General features: G+C 45.1%; 1 protein-coding gene across 4 annotated transcripts in view; it reads left to right on the top strand.

Annotated features, from left to right (window-relative positions):
• Window positions 1-13,952, top strand: part of LOC117075461 (myomegalin) — a 276,182-nt gene extending 262,230 nt beyond the window's left edge. Inside the window, exons 40-48 of one of the 4 annotated variants that reach the window (XM_033197852.1) lie at window positions 586-710; window positions 3,669-3,908; window positions 6,243-6,359; window positions 7,303-7,529; window positions 9,521-9,664; window positions 10,748-10,886; window positions 11,192-11,238; window positions 12,132-12,183; window positions 12,887-13,952. In XM_033197852.1, the coding sequence (XP_033053743.1) occupies window positions 586-710; window positions 3,669-3,908; window positions 6,243-6,359; window positions 7,303-7,529; window positions 9,521-9,664; window positions 10,748-10,886; window positions 11,192-11,238; window positions 12,132-12,183; window positions 12,887-13,032 (1,237 nt within the window). In that variant the 3' untranslated portion in view covers window positions 13,033-13,952. The remainder of the gene's footprint in view (window positions 1-585; window positions 711-3,668; window positions 3,909-6,242; window positions 6,360-7,302; window positions 7,530-9,520; window positions 9,665-10,747; window positions 10,887-11,191; window positions 11,239-12,131; window positions 12,184-12,886) is intronic. The other 3 variants (XM_033197848.1, XM_033197851.1, XM_033197849.1) reach the window with 3 other exon arrangements.
• Window positions 13,953-15,061: the final 1,109 nt, after the last annotated feature.

Raw genomic sequence — 15,061 nt, 5'->3', positions numbered from 1 at the left:
AACTGCTTGTCAGAATGCAAAGAGCACTGTAGGAGCAGTAAGGAGACTGCTGGTGTGTCTGTGCTGCTCTGAACTAATGTAGGTAATGGTGTGTTTTCTTTTTTTTTTTTTTTTTTTTTTTGAGACGGAGTCTCGCTCTGTAACCCGGGCTGGAGTGCAGTGGCCGGATCTCAGCTCACTGCAAGCTCCACCTCCCAGGTTTACGCCATTCTCCTGCCTCAGCCTCCCGAGTAACTGGGACTACAGGCGCCCGCCACCTCGCCCGGCTAGTATTTTTGTATTTTTTTAGTAGAGACGGGGTTTCACTGTGTTAGCCAGGATGGTCTCGATCTCCTGACCTCGTGATCCACCCGTCTCGGCCTCCCAAAGTGCTGGGATTACAGGCTTGAGCCACCGCGCCCGGCCGTGGTAATGGTGTGTTTTCAAGCAAAGTTACCTGACCTCCCTCAGCCTCCATTTTCACATCTGCAAAATAAAAGTGATGGTCTTCATGACCCCCTGAGTTGACATCTGGCTCTCAGCTTATTGCTTTCATGTGGCTGAGTGGCTCTGCCATCTCAGTGGGTCTTGCTTCTCCCTGGTCAGACTGCAGCACAAGCTGGTCCTCCTGCAGCAACAGTGTGAAGAGAAACAGCAGCTCTTTGAGTCCCTCCAGTCAGAGCTACAAATCTACGAAGCACTTTATGGCAGTTCCAAGAAGGGGCTGAAAGGTATGTGTTCTTCTCTCCTCACCCCATGAGCTTTTTGCCCTCGCATAGGATGCTCGTGAGGTCTTTCCTTTGGGAGTTGTGGAGATCATGGGAAGTGACAGAATTCTGTCTCAGAAACCCCCACCTGAGCCTGGGGCTCCCAGTAGGAACTCTCATACACAAAGCACAAGGGGACAGGTGGGTGGCATGAGCAAGATCCAGCCTGATCATTCCTAATTACTTTAAGAAAATCTAGACATTCCTATCAATGTTTAGATTATAACATTTTTTAAAGCAAAAGAACTGTCCTAATGTATCATCATTTGAAAAGGCCTTTAATATTGTTGGTAATACATACTGACAACCCACTCAGCCCAATGCAGCAGGCCGTCTGCTCCCACCATTACCCTTTCCCTAGTGACATCTGGCTCTCAGTTTATTTCATTTAATTTTCATAAATCCTGATTTAGTTTCCTGATTTTCTAAAGAGAAGGTGAACTGGAATTTGAAGAACTGCAGGGGCTTACCAGGCTGGGTGAATAGCTTAAGTACAAAGTCATTGTGAGTGTTGAGTCAGTGGGGACCAGCCGGCCCACAGGAAAAAATTAAAAGACACGAAAACAAAAAAACCTTATAGAAATACCACTCATAGGACCTAAATTTCAATCCTGGACTTAAATAATAAGGACATTTATTGAAGACTTTGCTGCCTGCTGAAACAATAATCTAATATTTGAGAATTTTGATACATTTCTTCATTCTTTTTTAAATGGAGAAGGGTACTCAAAACATAAAAAGTCACAGCAGGCTGAACAGAGGACTGACATCAATGTCATGAAATTTAGCAAAGATAAAAAGCAAAATCCTGAACTTGATTAAAAATATCAGTGGTAGAAATATAGGATGAGGGTAGAAATACAGGACAGGCAGCAGTTCATGGACTTGAGGGTTTGGGGTTTGGTAGAAACATGTTCACACAACTAAGGCGTAGGCCAAAGTTTGCTAGAAATGCCAGCTCAAACTGACATTACAGTAGTGTAAGTGTGATGTTCACCTGTGGGGACCATGTCTAAAATATTGTTAGATTAAGGGGCACCATCTTTGAAAAGGGCATTGACACACTAAGGAACATAATGAAGACAGGGCGCACAATGGTGTGGACCAGAAATCTCCAACTGGTCAAAGAAACTCAGAAATTTAGGCTTTCAAAAGATCTTGAGGACATGAGAACTGCCTTCGGGTATTTGAAGAACTGTCGGGTGAAAAAAACTCATGTATTTTATGTCCCTTCAGAGGGCTAAACAAAGGGTGAAGGGCAGTGGAATTTAGATTCGAATTATCATAAATCCTGATTTTGTTTCCCGATTTTCTAATGAGAAGGTGAACTGAAACTTGAAGAAATACAGGGGGCTCACCAGGCTGGGAGAATAGCTTAAGTACAAAGTCATGGTGAGTGTTGGGTCAGTGGGACCAGCCTGCCCACAGGAGAAGCTTGGGGTTGGGGGAGTGAGAAGTCAGGATGGAAGAGCAGAGTCACCAAATCTTGAAAGCTCACAGGTCAGGGTGAAAGTTGACATTCTGTATAGTAGATAATTAAACTAAGTCTGTTCTTTTTCAAAGAAGATAAGCATATGATGAAAACAGAACTTTAAGATGCTAAGTCTCAGAGGATGTCCTGGAGTTGGGAGACATTAGAATCTGGGAAATCTACTGGATGGGTGTAGTGCTATTCTGGCACATTAAGAGATGATAGTCTAATATAAGGTGCTATTGGGAAGATGAAAGGGTATAGATAGATTTAAAAACATCTCTTTAAAAAATAAGCAAAATTTAGTGAGAAGTTGGATTGAGGAAAAGAGAGAGGAACATCATAAAACTTTGGGCAAAATTCAAGAGTAGATTATTTACCAAAGTCTCTAAAACTACTTCATCCTGAGCTACCTTTCCTTTCATGCTTGTCTCCCTGCCTTTTAGGACTCATTTCAAAGCTGCAACTACTAAAGCTCCATAATCTCTTATCTGTAATTTCAAAATCCAGTAAGATCTCCAAATTAAATTTTTCAAATACTCATTTAATGACAAAATCTAGAAGAACTGACAAGAGGATATTCCTAAGTATTTATCTACTTAGAATATTCACATAGCTGATTACAGAAATAGTTACATGTTTGATTAAGGATTGTGGCTCACATGCAACTGGGTACATGTTGTATATGATATATGCACCCTGTTGCCTTGCTAAAAACTAAAACAAATTTTACCTTTCAAAATATATTTGGCATTAAGGTTTTCAGATAAGGGATTGTGGCCTTGTAGAATATTTCTTAGATCTCTTCATCCCCAGTACAAAGGAATAGACATGTAGTGAATGGAGGTAAATATACATATATATATTTTTATATATGTGTGTGTGTATATATATGTGTGTACATATATATGTACATGTACACATGTACATATATACACCTATATAGTATGTATATATACACAACATATATACACACTATATGTAGGCGTATATGTGTACACATACATACACACACACATACACATATATAGAGAGAGAGAGAGAGAAATTGAAAAACTCAGTTATAATCCCTGGTGTAAGGTGCCCAACTCACATTCTCACATGCTACCAAAAGACCTCCTTCTCTTTCATTTTTGAGAGTGAAGACTGTCAAATCTCTTTCTCCCTCATCCCCTACCCTTCTCTAGCTCAATTATCCTCATCTGTCAATCAAATGCTGTTTAGGTGCATGTGTCTAACTTAAACCACAGAGAAGTTTCAAACTGGATGTGTGCCAGCTCAGTGCCATCCCCAGGCCACACACAGAAATGGTGACATCTCTATCATAGATGGGTTGCATGAGACTCAGATGATAGTGGGATCCTTGGCAGAAAAAAATGTCACAGAGGAGGGTTCTGACAAGTGCTTGGAAATACTTGGGTCAATGTTACCAGACTCCTCTTCTCTCTTAGCTTACAGCCTGGATGCCTGTCACCAAATCCCTTTGAGCAGTGACCTGAGCCACCTGGTGGCAGAGGTACGAGCTCTGAGAGGGCAGCTGGAGCAGAGCATTCAGGGGAACAATTGTCTGCGACTACAGCTGCAACAGCAGCTGGATAGCAGTGCTGGCAAAGCCAGCCTCAGCCCCTCCTCCATTAACCAGAACTTCCCAGCCAGCGCTGACCCTGGAAACAAGCAGCTGCTCCTCCAAGGTAGGAAGGAAAAGGGACTTAGAAAGCCCTCGGCCAGTGGGGAGATCACCAGGATGTCTGTGGCAGAAGGTGCAATCTGCCTGGTCCATGCTCCTTGGGGTCAGGTTGAAATCAGAGATGTTCTAGTTTAGCAGCCTGAGTGAAGCATGGGATTTAGGTCAGACCAGGCTCCAGATTCTGAGTTTACTGCTTTACAGGTTGTTTGATTTGGACAGGGTGTTTAAAGTCTCAGAGATTTAAGCCTTAGTTTCCTCATATTTAAGATGAGGATAATAATAATATATACCTTATATGATTTTGAGCATTAAATGAAATCATTTACAAGTGATTGGCAACTAAGAATTACTCAGTAATTAGCAGCTGTGTTTTGCTTAGTGCTTTAGTATTAGCCAACTGTTTTCACATATAGAATTTCACCTGAAGTAAAGCAGGTTTTGTTCTCTCTGTATTTCACATAAGAAAACTTAGGTCTTGAGATATTAACAGACAAGCGAGGGTTTAGAGAAGTTGTAGACAAAGCCAGGATCAGAACCAGGTGTTGTGATTTGCAGCCTGTGTTCCTTCCAGCTCATTGTGCCCTGTCTCCGTATGGCCGACCTCCCTAGATTCTCTAGTCCCCCTTTCCCTCACAGGTGGGGAACTCAGTGTGTGGCAAAATGTTCCTGCCCCTAAGGAAACAGGGCTCTGGGGAAGTCCTGGATGGTGGGTGATTTATTTCAGGTGGCCATCATTCACTTTCTCTACCCTACCCCTTGCCTGCCTTTTCAGATAGGCGTGTTTGACCAGGTCCCCCTTCTCTTCTCAACATCCCCCATCAATCTCACTTCTCCCAGTTTTCACTGAAATGTCAATAGTGTCCCCAGTCTCTTTTTTTTTTTTTTTTTTTTTTTTTGAGACGGAGTCTTGCTCTGTCACCCGGGCTGGAGTGCAGTGGCCAGATCTCAGCTCACTGCAAGCTCCGTCTCCCAGGTTTACGCCATTCTCCTGCCTCAGCCTCCCATGTAGCTGGGACTACAGGCGCCCGCCACCTCACCCAGCTAGTTTTTTGTATTTTTTAGTAGAGACGGGGTTTCACCATGTTAGCCAGGATGGTCTTGATCTCCTGACCTCGTGATCCGCCCGTCTCGGCCTCCCAAAGTGCTGGGATTACAGGCTTGAGCCACCGCGCCCGGCCCCCCCAGTCTCTTAAATCTTTCCATTTCTACTTCCTCTGTCCTTTTTTTCCTTTTAATACACGATTTAGTACACCATCTCCACTCACCTCCATGGCCACACCTTCAATTTCATTCAAATCAGGAGCCACTTCTGTTCAGTTTCTCTAAAGCTGAGCTTTCAAACTCTCCTGCCAACTATTTCTGGGTCATGTTAATCTTTATGTTTCTCTGGTTCTTGTAGATGCTCATTTATCTGATAGTAACCTTATTTGTCAAATGAAGGTGACAATAACATGATTATGCTGTTTTGGCAATTCAATAAAAAAAACACACATAGGACACAAAGCAAACCGCCTGGCCGCCAGGAACTTCTCAGCTAACGTTAGGTGGACGCCTTGCCCTCCTCTGGGCTGCCCTGATGGTTGTGGTGTTCAGTTATGTCTCCAACTCTTCCTTCTAACCAGGCCTTCCCGTCTCACTGGCTTCCCACACAGCAGCCAAGACTCAGCTCCACTGGCGCAGTCCCTGCCCCTCATTCTCCAGCACCCCCGAGGCCTGAGCTGGAAAGCAGACACTGGGCCACACTTGCCTGAGCAGGACCTTTTCTACCTTCTTTGTGATATTTTCCAATTCCTCCACCATACGGTTGCTTTTTAGTCTCCAGCAAGACAACATTAACCCACCAAGCCTTCTGTCTCCATTCTTCTCATACAAGTCAATTTTTTTCAGTATTAGCACATCAGAATGATGACTAGAATGTTGAGTTTAGTCCCCCATGAATCCATTCATTCCTTGGTTCCTTGATTCTACATTTTAATATGTACTATGTATATTTATACATATTACATTTAGTTACAGGGCATCGTATTAGATACCACACACAAATTATACTCAAGACTCGGTTTATAAAAATACACCTAATAATTTTTGAAACTAGAGGTTTCTTTCTCATGGAATACCCCTCAGTCAAAGGAATATCTTTTTGTTCTGAGGAATGGAAACATTCTGAACTCAATGACTCACTGGCTTTTGCTTTTGCTTTTGCTTGTGGGGTATGGATAATTCTGTAAGAGAAGAGTCCTGCCACCTTAGGCCTCAGTGGGGACGGCTAGGTGTGCATGTGCTTCATGTGCTGTGTGTTCCAGGGCTCCTGAAAACTGTGGTTGCCTTTACCCCCTAGATTCAGCTGTGTCCCCTCCAGTCCGGGATGTTGCGATGAATTCCCCAGCTCTGGTCCTCCCCAGCTCTGCTTCCTCTACTCCTGGCTCAGAAATGGCCATAATCCACAGAACACATGGTAAATATGGCAACTAAAGGGCCCAGGGACTGATGACGGAAAGTGATTAATGCAAACAATCTTTTGTTGTCTCTAAACGAATTATCTGAATGTAGAGAGTGTTCTCTGCATGCCCCACGGCCTTTAGCCCTCCTCACTGCACCTTCTGTGGCTGCCCTTCTTGCCATTGTTCATCCTCCTGTAGTTTTCCTACTGCGGTTTAGGCTTCATTGCACCATAATCTCTCCATTCTTTTTTTTTTTTTTTTTTTTTTTTTTTGAGGCGGAGTCTCGCTCTGTCGCCCGGCTGGAGTGCAGTGGCCGGATCTCAGCTCACTGCAAGCTCCGCCTCCGGGTTCACGCCATTCTCCTGCCTCAGCCTCCCTAGTAGCTGGGACTACAGGCGCCGCCAACTCGCCCGGCTAGTTTTTTTTTTGTATTTTTAGTAGAGACGGGGTTTCACCGTGTTAGGCAGGATGGTCTTGATCTCCTGACCTCGTGATCCGCCCGTCTCGGCCTCCCAAAGTGCTGGGATTACAGGCTTGAGCCACCGCGCCCGGCCAATCTCTCCATTCTTGAAAATGCACTCCAGCCTGGGTGGCAGAGCGAGATTCCATCTCAAAAAAAAAAAGAAAATGCTCTCTGTATCCAGCTTGATTTCCTTGTCTGTGTCTTCTCTACCCAGAAACCTATTATTTATTATGATTTGTCCTATTTCATTTGCCAATAAGAAAAAATTGTCCCCTGGCAAATTTATCATTAAGAGATCATGTAAGAAACATTATAGAAATATAGAAGCCAGAAGATCTCCATGGACTTTGCCCCACCCTTGTACATTCCAAGGCTTCCTTTCTTATTCCCAGCCTCTTCCTTTTCTTGTCCCCTACCTCTTTTGAGTTGGAGCAAACCTAGGATATCATTATGAATAACAGAAGATTCTGTTGTGTTGTCATTTTCTTTTCCAGGCTTGGGTTTGGATACTTCTCCAGTAATGAAGACCCCTCCCAAGCTGGAGGGTGATGCTACTGATGGCTCCTTTGCCAATAAGCATGGCCGCCATGTCATTGGCCACATTGATGACTACAGTGCCCTACGACAGCAGATTGCGGAGGGCAAGCTGCTGGTCAAAAAGATAGTGTCTCTTGTGAGGTCAGCGTGCAGCTTCCCTGGCCTTGAAGCCCAAGGCACAGAGGTAATCATACCTGTAGCTTTAGGTGCACTCTTTCCTTGTGCCCTTTCTTCCTTTGATGTTAACTCTGTCTCCCACCATTTTTGTTTTTTGTTTTTTATTCATGCTTTGCATCTCTCAACAGCTGAGGCTTCCTCTTCCATGTACAGCAGCCAGGCCCTGTCTTCTCTACCTCCTATTTTCACTGTCAGTTCTGCTCTCTTCCAGATGTAGCTGACTGGATATTTCCCCTCAGCCCCACAGAAACACATGGCATTGCCTAGCAGCCTTTGGTAGCTTTTTTTTTTTTTTTCCTCTTTTCTTGTTTTTATTATTATACCTTAAGTTCTAGGGTACATATGCACAACGTGCAGGTTTGTTACATATGTATACATGTGCCATGTTGGTGTGCTGCACCCATTAACTCGTCATTTACATTAGGTATATCTCCTAATGTTATCCCTCTCCCCTCCCACCTCCCCACAATAGGACCCGGTGTGTGATGTTCCCCTTCCTGTGTCCAAGTGATCTCATTGTTCAATTCCCACCTATGAGTGAGAACATGCGGTGTTTGGTTTTCTGTTCTTGTGATAGTTTGCTGAGAATGATGGTTTCCAGCTGCATCCACGTCCCTACAAAGGACACAAACTCATCCATTTTTATGGCTGCATAGTATTCCATGGTGTATATGTGCCACATTTTCTTAATCCAGTCTGTCACTGATGGACATTTGGGTTGATTCCAAGTCTTTGCTATTGTGAATAGTGCTGCAATAAACATACGTGTGCATGTGTCTTTATAGTAGCATGACTTATAATCCTTTGGGTATATACCCAGTAATGGGATGGCTGGGTCAAATGGTATTTCTAGTTCTAGATCCTTGAGGAATCGCCACAGTTTTCCACAATGGTTGAACTAGTTTACAGCCCCACCAACAGTGTAAAAGTGTTCGTATTTCTCCACATCCTCTCCAGCACCTGTTGTTTCCTAATTTTTTAATGATTGCCATTCTAACTGGTGTGAGATGGTATCTCATTGTGGTTTTGATTTGCATTTTTCTGATGGCGAGTGATAATGAGCATTTTTTCATGTGTCTGTTGGCTGTATGAATGTCTTTCTTTTGAGAAGTGTCTGTTCATATCCTTTGCCCACTTTTTGATGGGGTTGTTTGTTTTTTTCTTGTAAATTTGTTTGAGTTCTTTGTAGGTTCTGGATATTAGCCCTTTGTCAGATGAGTAGATTGCAAAAATGTTCTACCATTCTGTAGGTTGCCTGTTCACTCTGGTGGTGGTTTCCTTTGCTGTGCAGAAGCTCTTTAGTTTAATTAGATCCCATTTGTCAATTTTGGCTTTTGTTGCCATTGCTTTATGCAGGCACATGACCATCTGTGAGCAGAGTTGACACAATGGGGTGGACAGAAACTGAAGGATTTGCAGGTGTATGGCCCCCACATGTGGAAGGGGTGAGAAGCCTGGCAGCCATGGCATTTCCTTGTGCAGACTGCATAGGGGGAGGGAAGGCAGTCAGCAAAGCTTCTGAGAGTGCCTTGCCGGTGAGAGAGACCAGGCACCAGTGGCTGTGCTGTCTGAGCTGCTGGAGACCCATGGATGCGTAGGGACAGCCCTGCCTCCACGGAGCCTCCACTCTAGTGGGGAAGACACATACTGAAGTAGATCAGCACAGTAAGGGGCTACAGGCACAGCGTGAGAAGCCATCCTCTGTGCTGTGAGGCCGCCAGTGCAGACGTGGTCATTTATCTCAGGCAAGGAAGGTAACAGGTTCATAGAGGACACAGCAAGGGGGCTGAGTTTTGAAAGCCTTGTGGGTTCTGCAGGTGGAGGGAGGCACACCTGGTAAAGAGAGCAGGACTTTAGTTCTGAAAGCTGCAAATGGTTGTGCGAGGGCTTCACAATTCAAGCAGGCTCATGTTCTGTGCCTCACTCACAAAGGAAGCTGGAGCCCATGCAGGGGGAAGAAAGTAATCTCTGCGCTCCTGTGGTGTTACCTTTCTCCAGGTGCTATGCAGCAAAAGCATTCATGAGCTTCGGAGCAGCACCAGTGCCCTGCACCATGCCCTGGAGGAGTCGGCTTCCCTCCTCACCGTGTTCTGGAGAGCGGCCCTGCCAAATACCCACATCCCTGTGCTGCCTGGCAAAGTGGTAAGATGCCAGTGTCCTTTCTTGGTTCAGACCCAGTTCTCCTGCCCTCCAATACTGTTCTGTCTCTTCAGTGTCGCGGCTTTTCCAGAAAATCAGGAGCCACATAGTGAGTTGGTATAGACAGGACCTTAGAGGAGTGTCCCTGGAGGGACATCTCTGACCCATGGTGGCTGCTTTCATTGCAGCTCTAAATACATCCCATTCCCCACCAGCCCCCTGGCCCCTGGTAAGAAATCAAAGAAGAAGAGGAAGGGGTGTGGAGAAGGCAGAGGCATCGTAACCCTGGCAGTCTATAAGTGTTCAGTTTCTTTACCTCTCTGAAATTTGGCTGAGCTGAAATTCAGTTAAAGCTTCAGCACCCATCTCCCACCCCTTGGATCCCATGGTCACATGATCACAGAATGCCCCCATGAGACTGAGCCTTTTTAGCCACTGCCTGGAATCCCAGCATATCACTTCAGCTGGCATCTCTGGACCAGGCCTGGGGAAAGTCAGCCACCCCTCAGGATCTGCTCAGAGCTCAGGCTAACTCTGATTGGCAGACCCTTGAGGAGACAGGTTTCAGGATCCCCTCCCCAGGGATTCTAGCTCCAGATCAATGTCACCAATACCTTTTGGATCCAACTATGCTAATTCCAGGGAGAGGGTGTTTTGCCATTTTCATGTTGGCACAAATATTTACAAACTTGCAAACTTTCCTGAGTCCAGATCTCTCTCCCGAATATATCATTTCTGAACTCTCAATCTTGCCTGTGAAGGGAGAGTGACAGAACTGATATCAGGACTAAAGCAAGGTCCTCTTTAGAGTTGGGAGTTTTATTCCAGCCTGAAGCGAGATTCTCTTGAGCTACAGGTGTGTGGGCCGGTGCTAGTCTACACGGGGAATTCCAGAGTCTAAATATTTCTACCTAATGGCCTCATCCTAAACTGTCCTCAGCTGGAGGTATTCGAGGCTATGAAGGAGGAAATCCAGTTCAGGAGAGTGGAGAAGATTGTAGAATCCTTCTTTGAACTGGGAAGAGCCACAAAGCACAGGGTGCTTCAGGCCTGCCTCTTCAGTAAGAATCTGTTCCTGTTATCCAGGGAGAATCCACAGAAAGGGAACTTATGGAACTGAGAACAAAAGTATCCAAACAGGAGCGGCTCCTTCAGAGCACAGCTGAGCGTCTGAAGACCGCGAACCAGCAGAAGGAGAGCATGGAGCAGTTCATCGTCAGCCAGCGTAGGTTCCCTGAGAGGGAATGGACGAAGAAACGGGCAGTCTTCCTGATGCCCCACTTGTGCTGCAGAGGAGCAGTGACCGGGGGGCTTGGAGATGTTGGGAATGGAGACTGATTTGATGTCCCTAAACCTCCTGTGCCACGAGCAATTGTGGATGAAGAGGGAGGGGAGGACAGGGGGTGGATAGAAGGAGACTCCAAGCTGAATGGCCAGAAAGAAATAAATGCTTTAGAATTCTCATGCTAAGCAAGTAGGGTTCATTTCTGCTGGTGATTTCTACTCTGTGGTGCTCTTTTGTTGTTTCAGTAACCAGAACACACGATGTTTTAAAGAAGGCAAGGACTAACTTAGAGGTAAGGAAACTACTGCAGCAGTCAGAGGCACCAAGCCTGTCCCCAACCCATCACCATCCATTAGCAGATCTTGTCGGTGACCCTTGGCCTGCTTTGGCCTTCCAGGAGAAGATTTGGGTCCACTTGCAACATCACAGGTCCTCAGTGAGTGTCCTGCTAGTTTCTGTGCCCATCACCCTCCCACCCCGTCAGCTCCTGCCCCTGAATCTTGGTTCACTCTCACATTGTCATCATCTCTCCTTTTTACTCCCGTTTTTCTTCTTTGATGCCGAGTCAGGAGACTGGAGAAATGCAGTTCAGCTGACTCTTGAAGTCATTAGACATTCGGGAGTCTGCCTCGGAATGAGCTTTTGGTAGAGGGATCTTGAGGCCAGTTATGTGTTCTACTCTTCATGAAAAAGTAACAGGAATTTTCAACCTAGTAAACTGATTTCACTGCACACTCCTGAGTTAAGAACAGCAATTTGATTTTGCTGTATCTTTAAGCAACATGACAAAAGATATTTGTTGGGTCTCATTCCTCTAAAAGAGAATTTGTTAGTGAATAACAACTGAACCTTCAGGGGAAAAATGTTACAAATATCAGACATTATCTATGTTTACTTAAAACACTTGATTGTTAGTCATTCCCTAGGAAGTGCTTTGAAGAAAAACTTGAGGTATATGAAATGGTTTAAAAATCAGAAACTAAACCTGGGCTTCAAAGCTTTGCCATAAGCAATTGAGCATATTCCTAGAAATGTTTCTAAACTGTAACCTGAGAGAATGTTGATCTCCACAGTGTGAAAATGGCTTGGGCCAGTTTAACTTGCTCTTTTTTTTTTTTTTTAATTTTTTCACTAATTCCCTTTTGTTTTTCTCTGATAATTCTTCTCTTTCCTGAGCCTCTTTAGAGCAACACTTACAGGATTGCCTCTGTAAAGCCTTATTCCTGTCCCAGAAAAGGTAACCCAAAAAGTCTCTAGTATCCACTAAAAGGTAACCCAAAAGTCTCTAGTATCCACTGGCTTTCTCCAGTGTGGAAGCTTTCCCCTCCACCTCCCATAGATCACTGGAAAAGACCCGAGGCCTCGGTTCTAATCCCTGGCTTATCACTAACTGGCGTGTGGCTTCGGCTTGTCCCTTAGTCTCTGTGAGACTGCTGCACCCTCATCTGTCAAAGATGGACCTGGACTTAGTGGAGCTTTGAGGTCCTTGTGGACTTGGCCCCTCCACACCCTCATTATGGCGACTGGACAGAAACTTAACAGAGGACTTCCCCACAAAATGTCCTCTTCTTCCTACAACAGGCTGTTTCTATATGTGCATGTTTCATGCTAAGCACTTCTTTCTTGGGTGGAGATGGCAAAGGCCTCTTTCTGCTGAGACAAAGTGATTTGGAGAGTCACCTGGCCCCTAAAGAGGCAGTGGTAGGATCCAGCCACCCAGTGTGCGGTGAATTGGAGCAGGGATCTCAGCACACAGGGAGGTGGGGAGGCTCCCCCTAACCTTGGGCACCTGTTGCTTCTCCAGACTGCACCGCATGCTCTTAGCTCATCCTTTTAACTGGCTCTTATCATGCTCATGACTTTGGTCACCCAGCTTCAGGTAGCCATCAGTAGGGCCTGGCAATATACACTGATTTGGATTGTTTTATTTTTGTCTGCAGGTGAAATCCCTAAGGGCTCTGTCGTGTACTCCAGTCTCGTGACCCTTGCCTTCCAGGCACCATGCAAGAAGCGCAGCCACCAGAAGTCCTTAAAACAGCAGGAAAGGTGGGCCTGTCCCCCTTTTGTGCAGCTACCTATCTGCTGAGGAGCATCTGGGCCTCGTTCCTCCAAGTCCACCGGAGGGTCCAGAAGAGGGAGTCAGAGATGTATCCTGGTGGAGCTGGGAGAAAGCCAGAAAGCCTTTCTGAGAGCTATGGAATACCGTTAGCCAAGGTCCACTTGGCCCAGCACTAAGCAGAAGATGCGTAGTTTGCATAGAAGGTTTCGTGGTACTGCTTCTCAACAGCCCCAGCAGCTTGGGAACTAGCAACAGCACATTTCTTGCCTCATCGGCTGTCCTGAGACGGAAAACTCAGTGGATATAGGACCCTGATTCCGCTGAATGGGGCACGTGGTCCCAATGCTGGAGCTCCTCTGGCAGGTTCTAAAAGCACACTACTGAGCAGCGGTGCCCTGCCGGACACTGCTGGCGGGGCTCAGTGAGCACTACTCAGATCCACACCGGACCCTGCTGGGTCGAGTCAGGCTGGGCTTTGGTCTGCACTGTAGCACCTGTGTTCTTTGAGTTCACATCATGAATGTGGTGACTTCCCAGATACCATCTCAGGCTTAACCTAGCACATCCGATTTCTTTTCTTCTATGGTATCCATATTGGACTGACCTCACTTCAAATATGCTGTCCCATTTTGTCATCCTATCTTACCTCGGGGAAATTGGGGACTGATGGCCAGACCAATTCTATTGAAATTCTTGCATAGAGCAAACCTGTGCTCATTTTTAAGTGGCATGGGAGAGGCCCCCAGCCATAGTAAAGCCTAGTCTGTGTCTTCACAGTACTGGTAGAATGTGTTGTGTGTATAAATGTATGATATAGATTTATATATGTTGCTATCGCCATATATTGAAGGCCAACATAACCGGTGGACAGGGTGGGTGACAGAAAATGAAAGTCTTTTTGGTGATTATTAAAGCAAAATGTGTATAAAGAAATAAAGTTTTTCTTTTGTTGCTTTGTTTCCCATTTCTGCCCCAATCCCTTGACAGTATAAAGAACTGGAAAGGGAAAATGGAAAGACTTCAACTGTGTTGAAGAAGTGCACAGTCTAACGCCCGAACTCTAACTTTAAAAGATTAAGGTTTTCCTTCTTTGTCATTTTGTAAGAATCCCCAGTCTGAAAATATGAAAGAATGCTTCTTAAACTCGGTGTGCCTTAGAAGCAGCTGTGGAGATTACAGGAGCTACCTGCTGGTCTCCAATCCCAGGAGATTTAGTTGGTGTGAGCCCTAGAATCTGCATTTTTTTATATAAGCACCCCAGGTGATTCCATTACATGTGGGCTGCAGATCACAGTTTAAAAAAACAGTGTTCTATAACATTGAATCAAAACTAAAACTAAGTTTAAGAACCTTGAATCAAAAAGCATGTCATTCCATTAACATTGGTATAAAATTTTTAAAATATTCCTTGGGAAACGTTCTTAGCTACATGCTTTTGATCCCCAAGATTAAAATAAAGCTATCACTTCACAATTATTTACTAGACACATTTAAAAAACAAATAGGTAGAAGGTGGAGTAAGATGGTAGAATAGAATTCTCCAGCAATGGTCTCCCTGAAGGAACATCAAATTGAACAACTGTCTATGCAAGAAAACACTTTCACAAGAGCTAACCAGGTGAGAGATCACAGCACCTGCTTTTAACATGATAACAAGGAAAGATGATTGAAGAAGGGAGGAAGGACAGTCTTGCATTGCCTATGACACCTCTCCCCCAGCCACAGGAAATGCATCTCTGAGAGAGAATCTAATGGGTTGGGGACAAGGGGGAAAGTGTGGGACTTTATATTGAAACTTAGTACCAGTCTTGCCATAGTGACACACGGCACTGGACAGAACCCCACGGCACTTGATTCCAGGCTGGTGCTCACAAAAGAAGCATTTAGACCTACCCTGGGCCACAAGGGAATCAGCTGCCCCCCGCAGGAAGAACCCACCAAGGTTCTGGCCGGCTTTATTACTGGAAATTTACTGGGCTTCAAATAAAATTCAGTGGCAGGCAGGCTGTAGTGACAGCAGTCCTTGGGCAAGCCCTGATGCTGCATAGGTCTGGAA

The sequence above is a fragment of the Trachypithecus francoisi genome, unplaced genomic scaffold (genome assembly GCF_009764315.1).
Source record: "Trachypithecus francoisi isolate TF-2019V2 unplaced genomic scaffold, Tfra_2.0 Lachesis_group5, whole genome shotgun sequence".
NCBI lineage: Eukaryota > Metazoa > Chordata > Mammalia > Primates > Cercopithecidae > Trachypithecus > Trachypithecus francoisi.
Note: the sequence above shows the minus strand (reverse complement) of the source record. Positions and strands in the feature narration are given on the sequence as shown.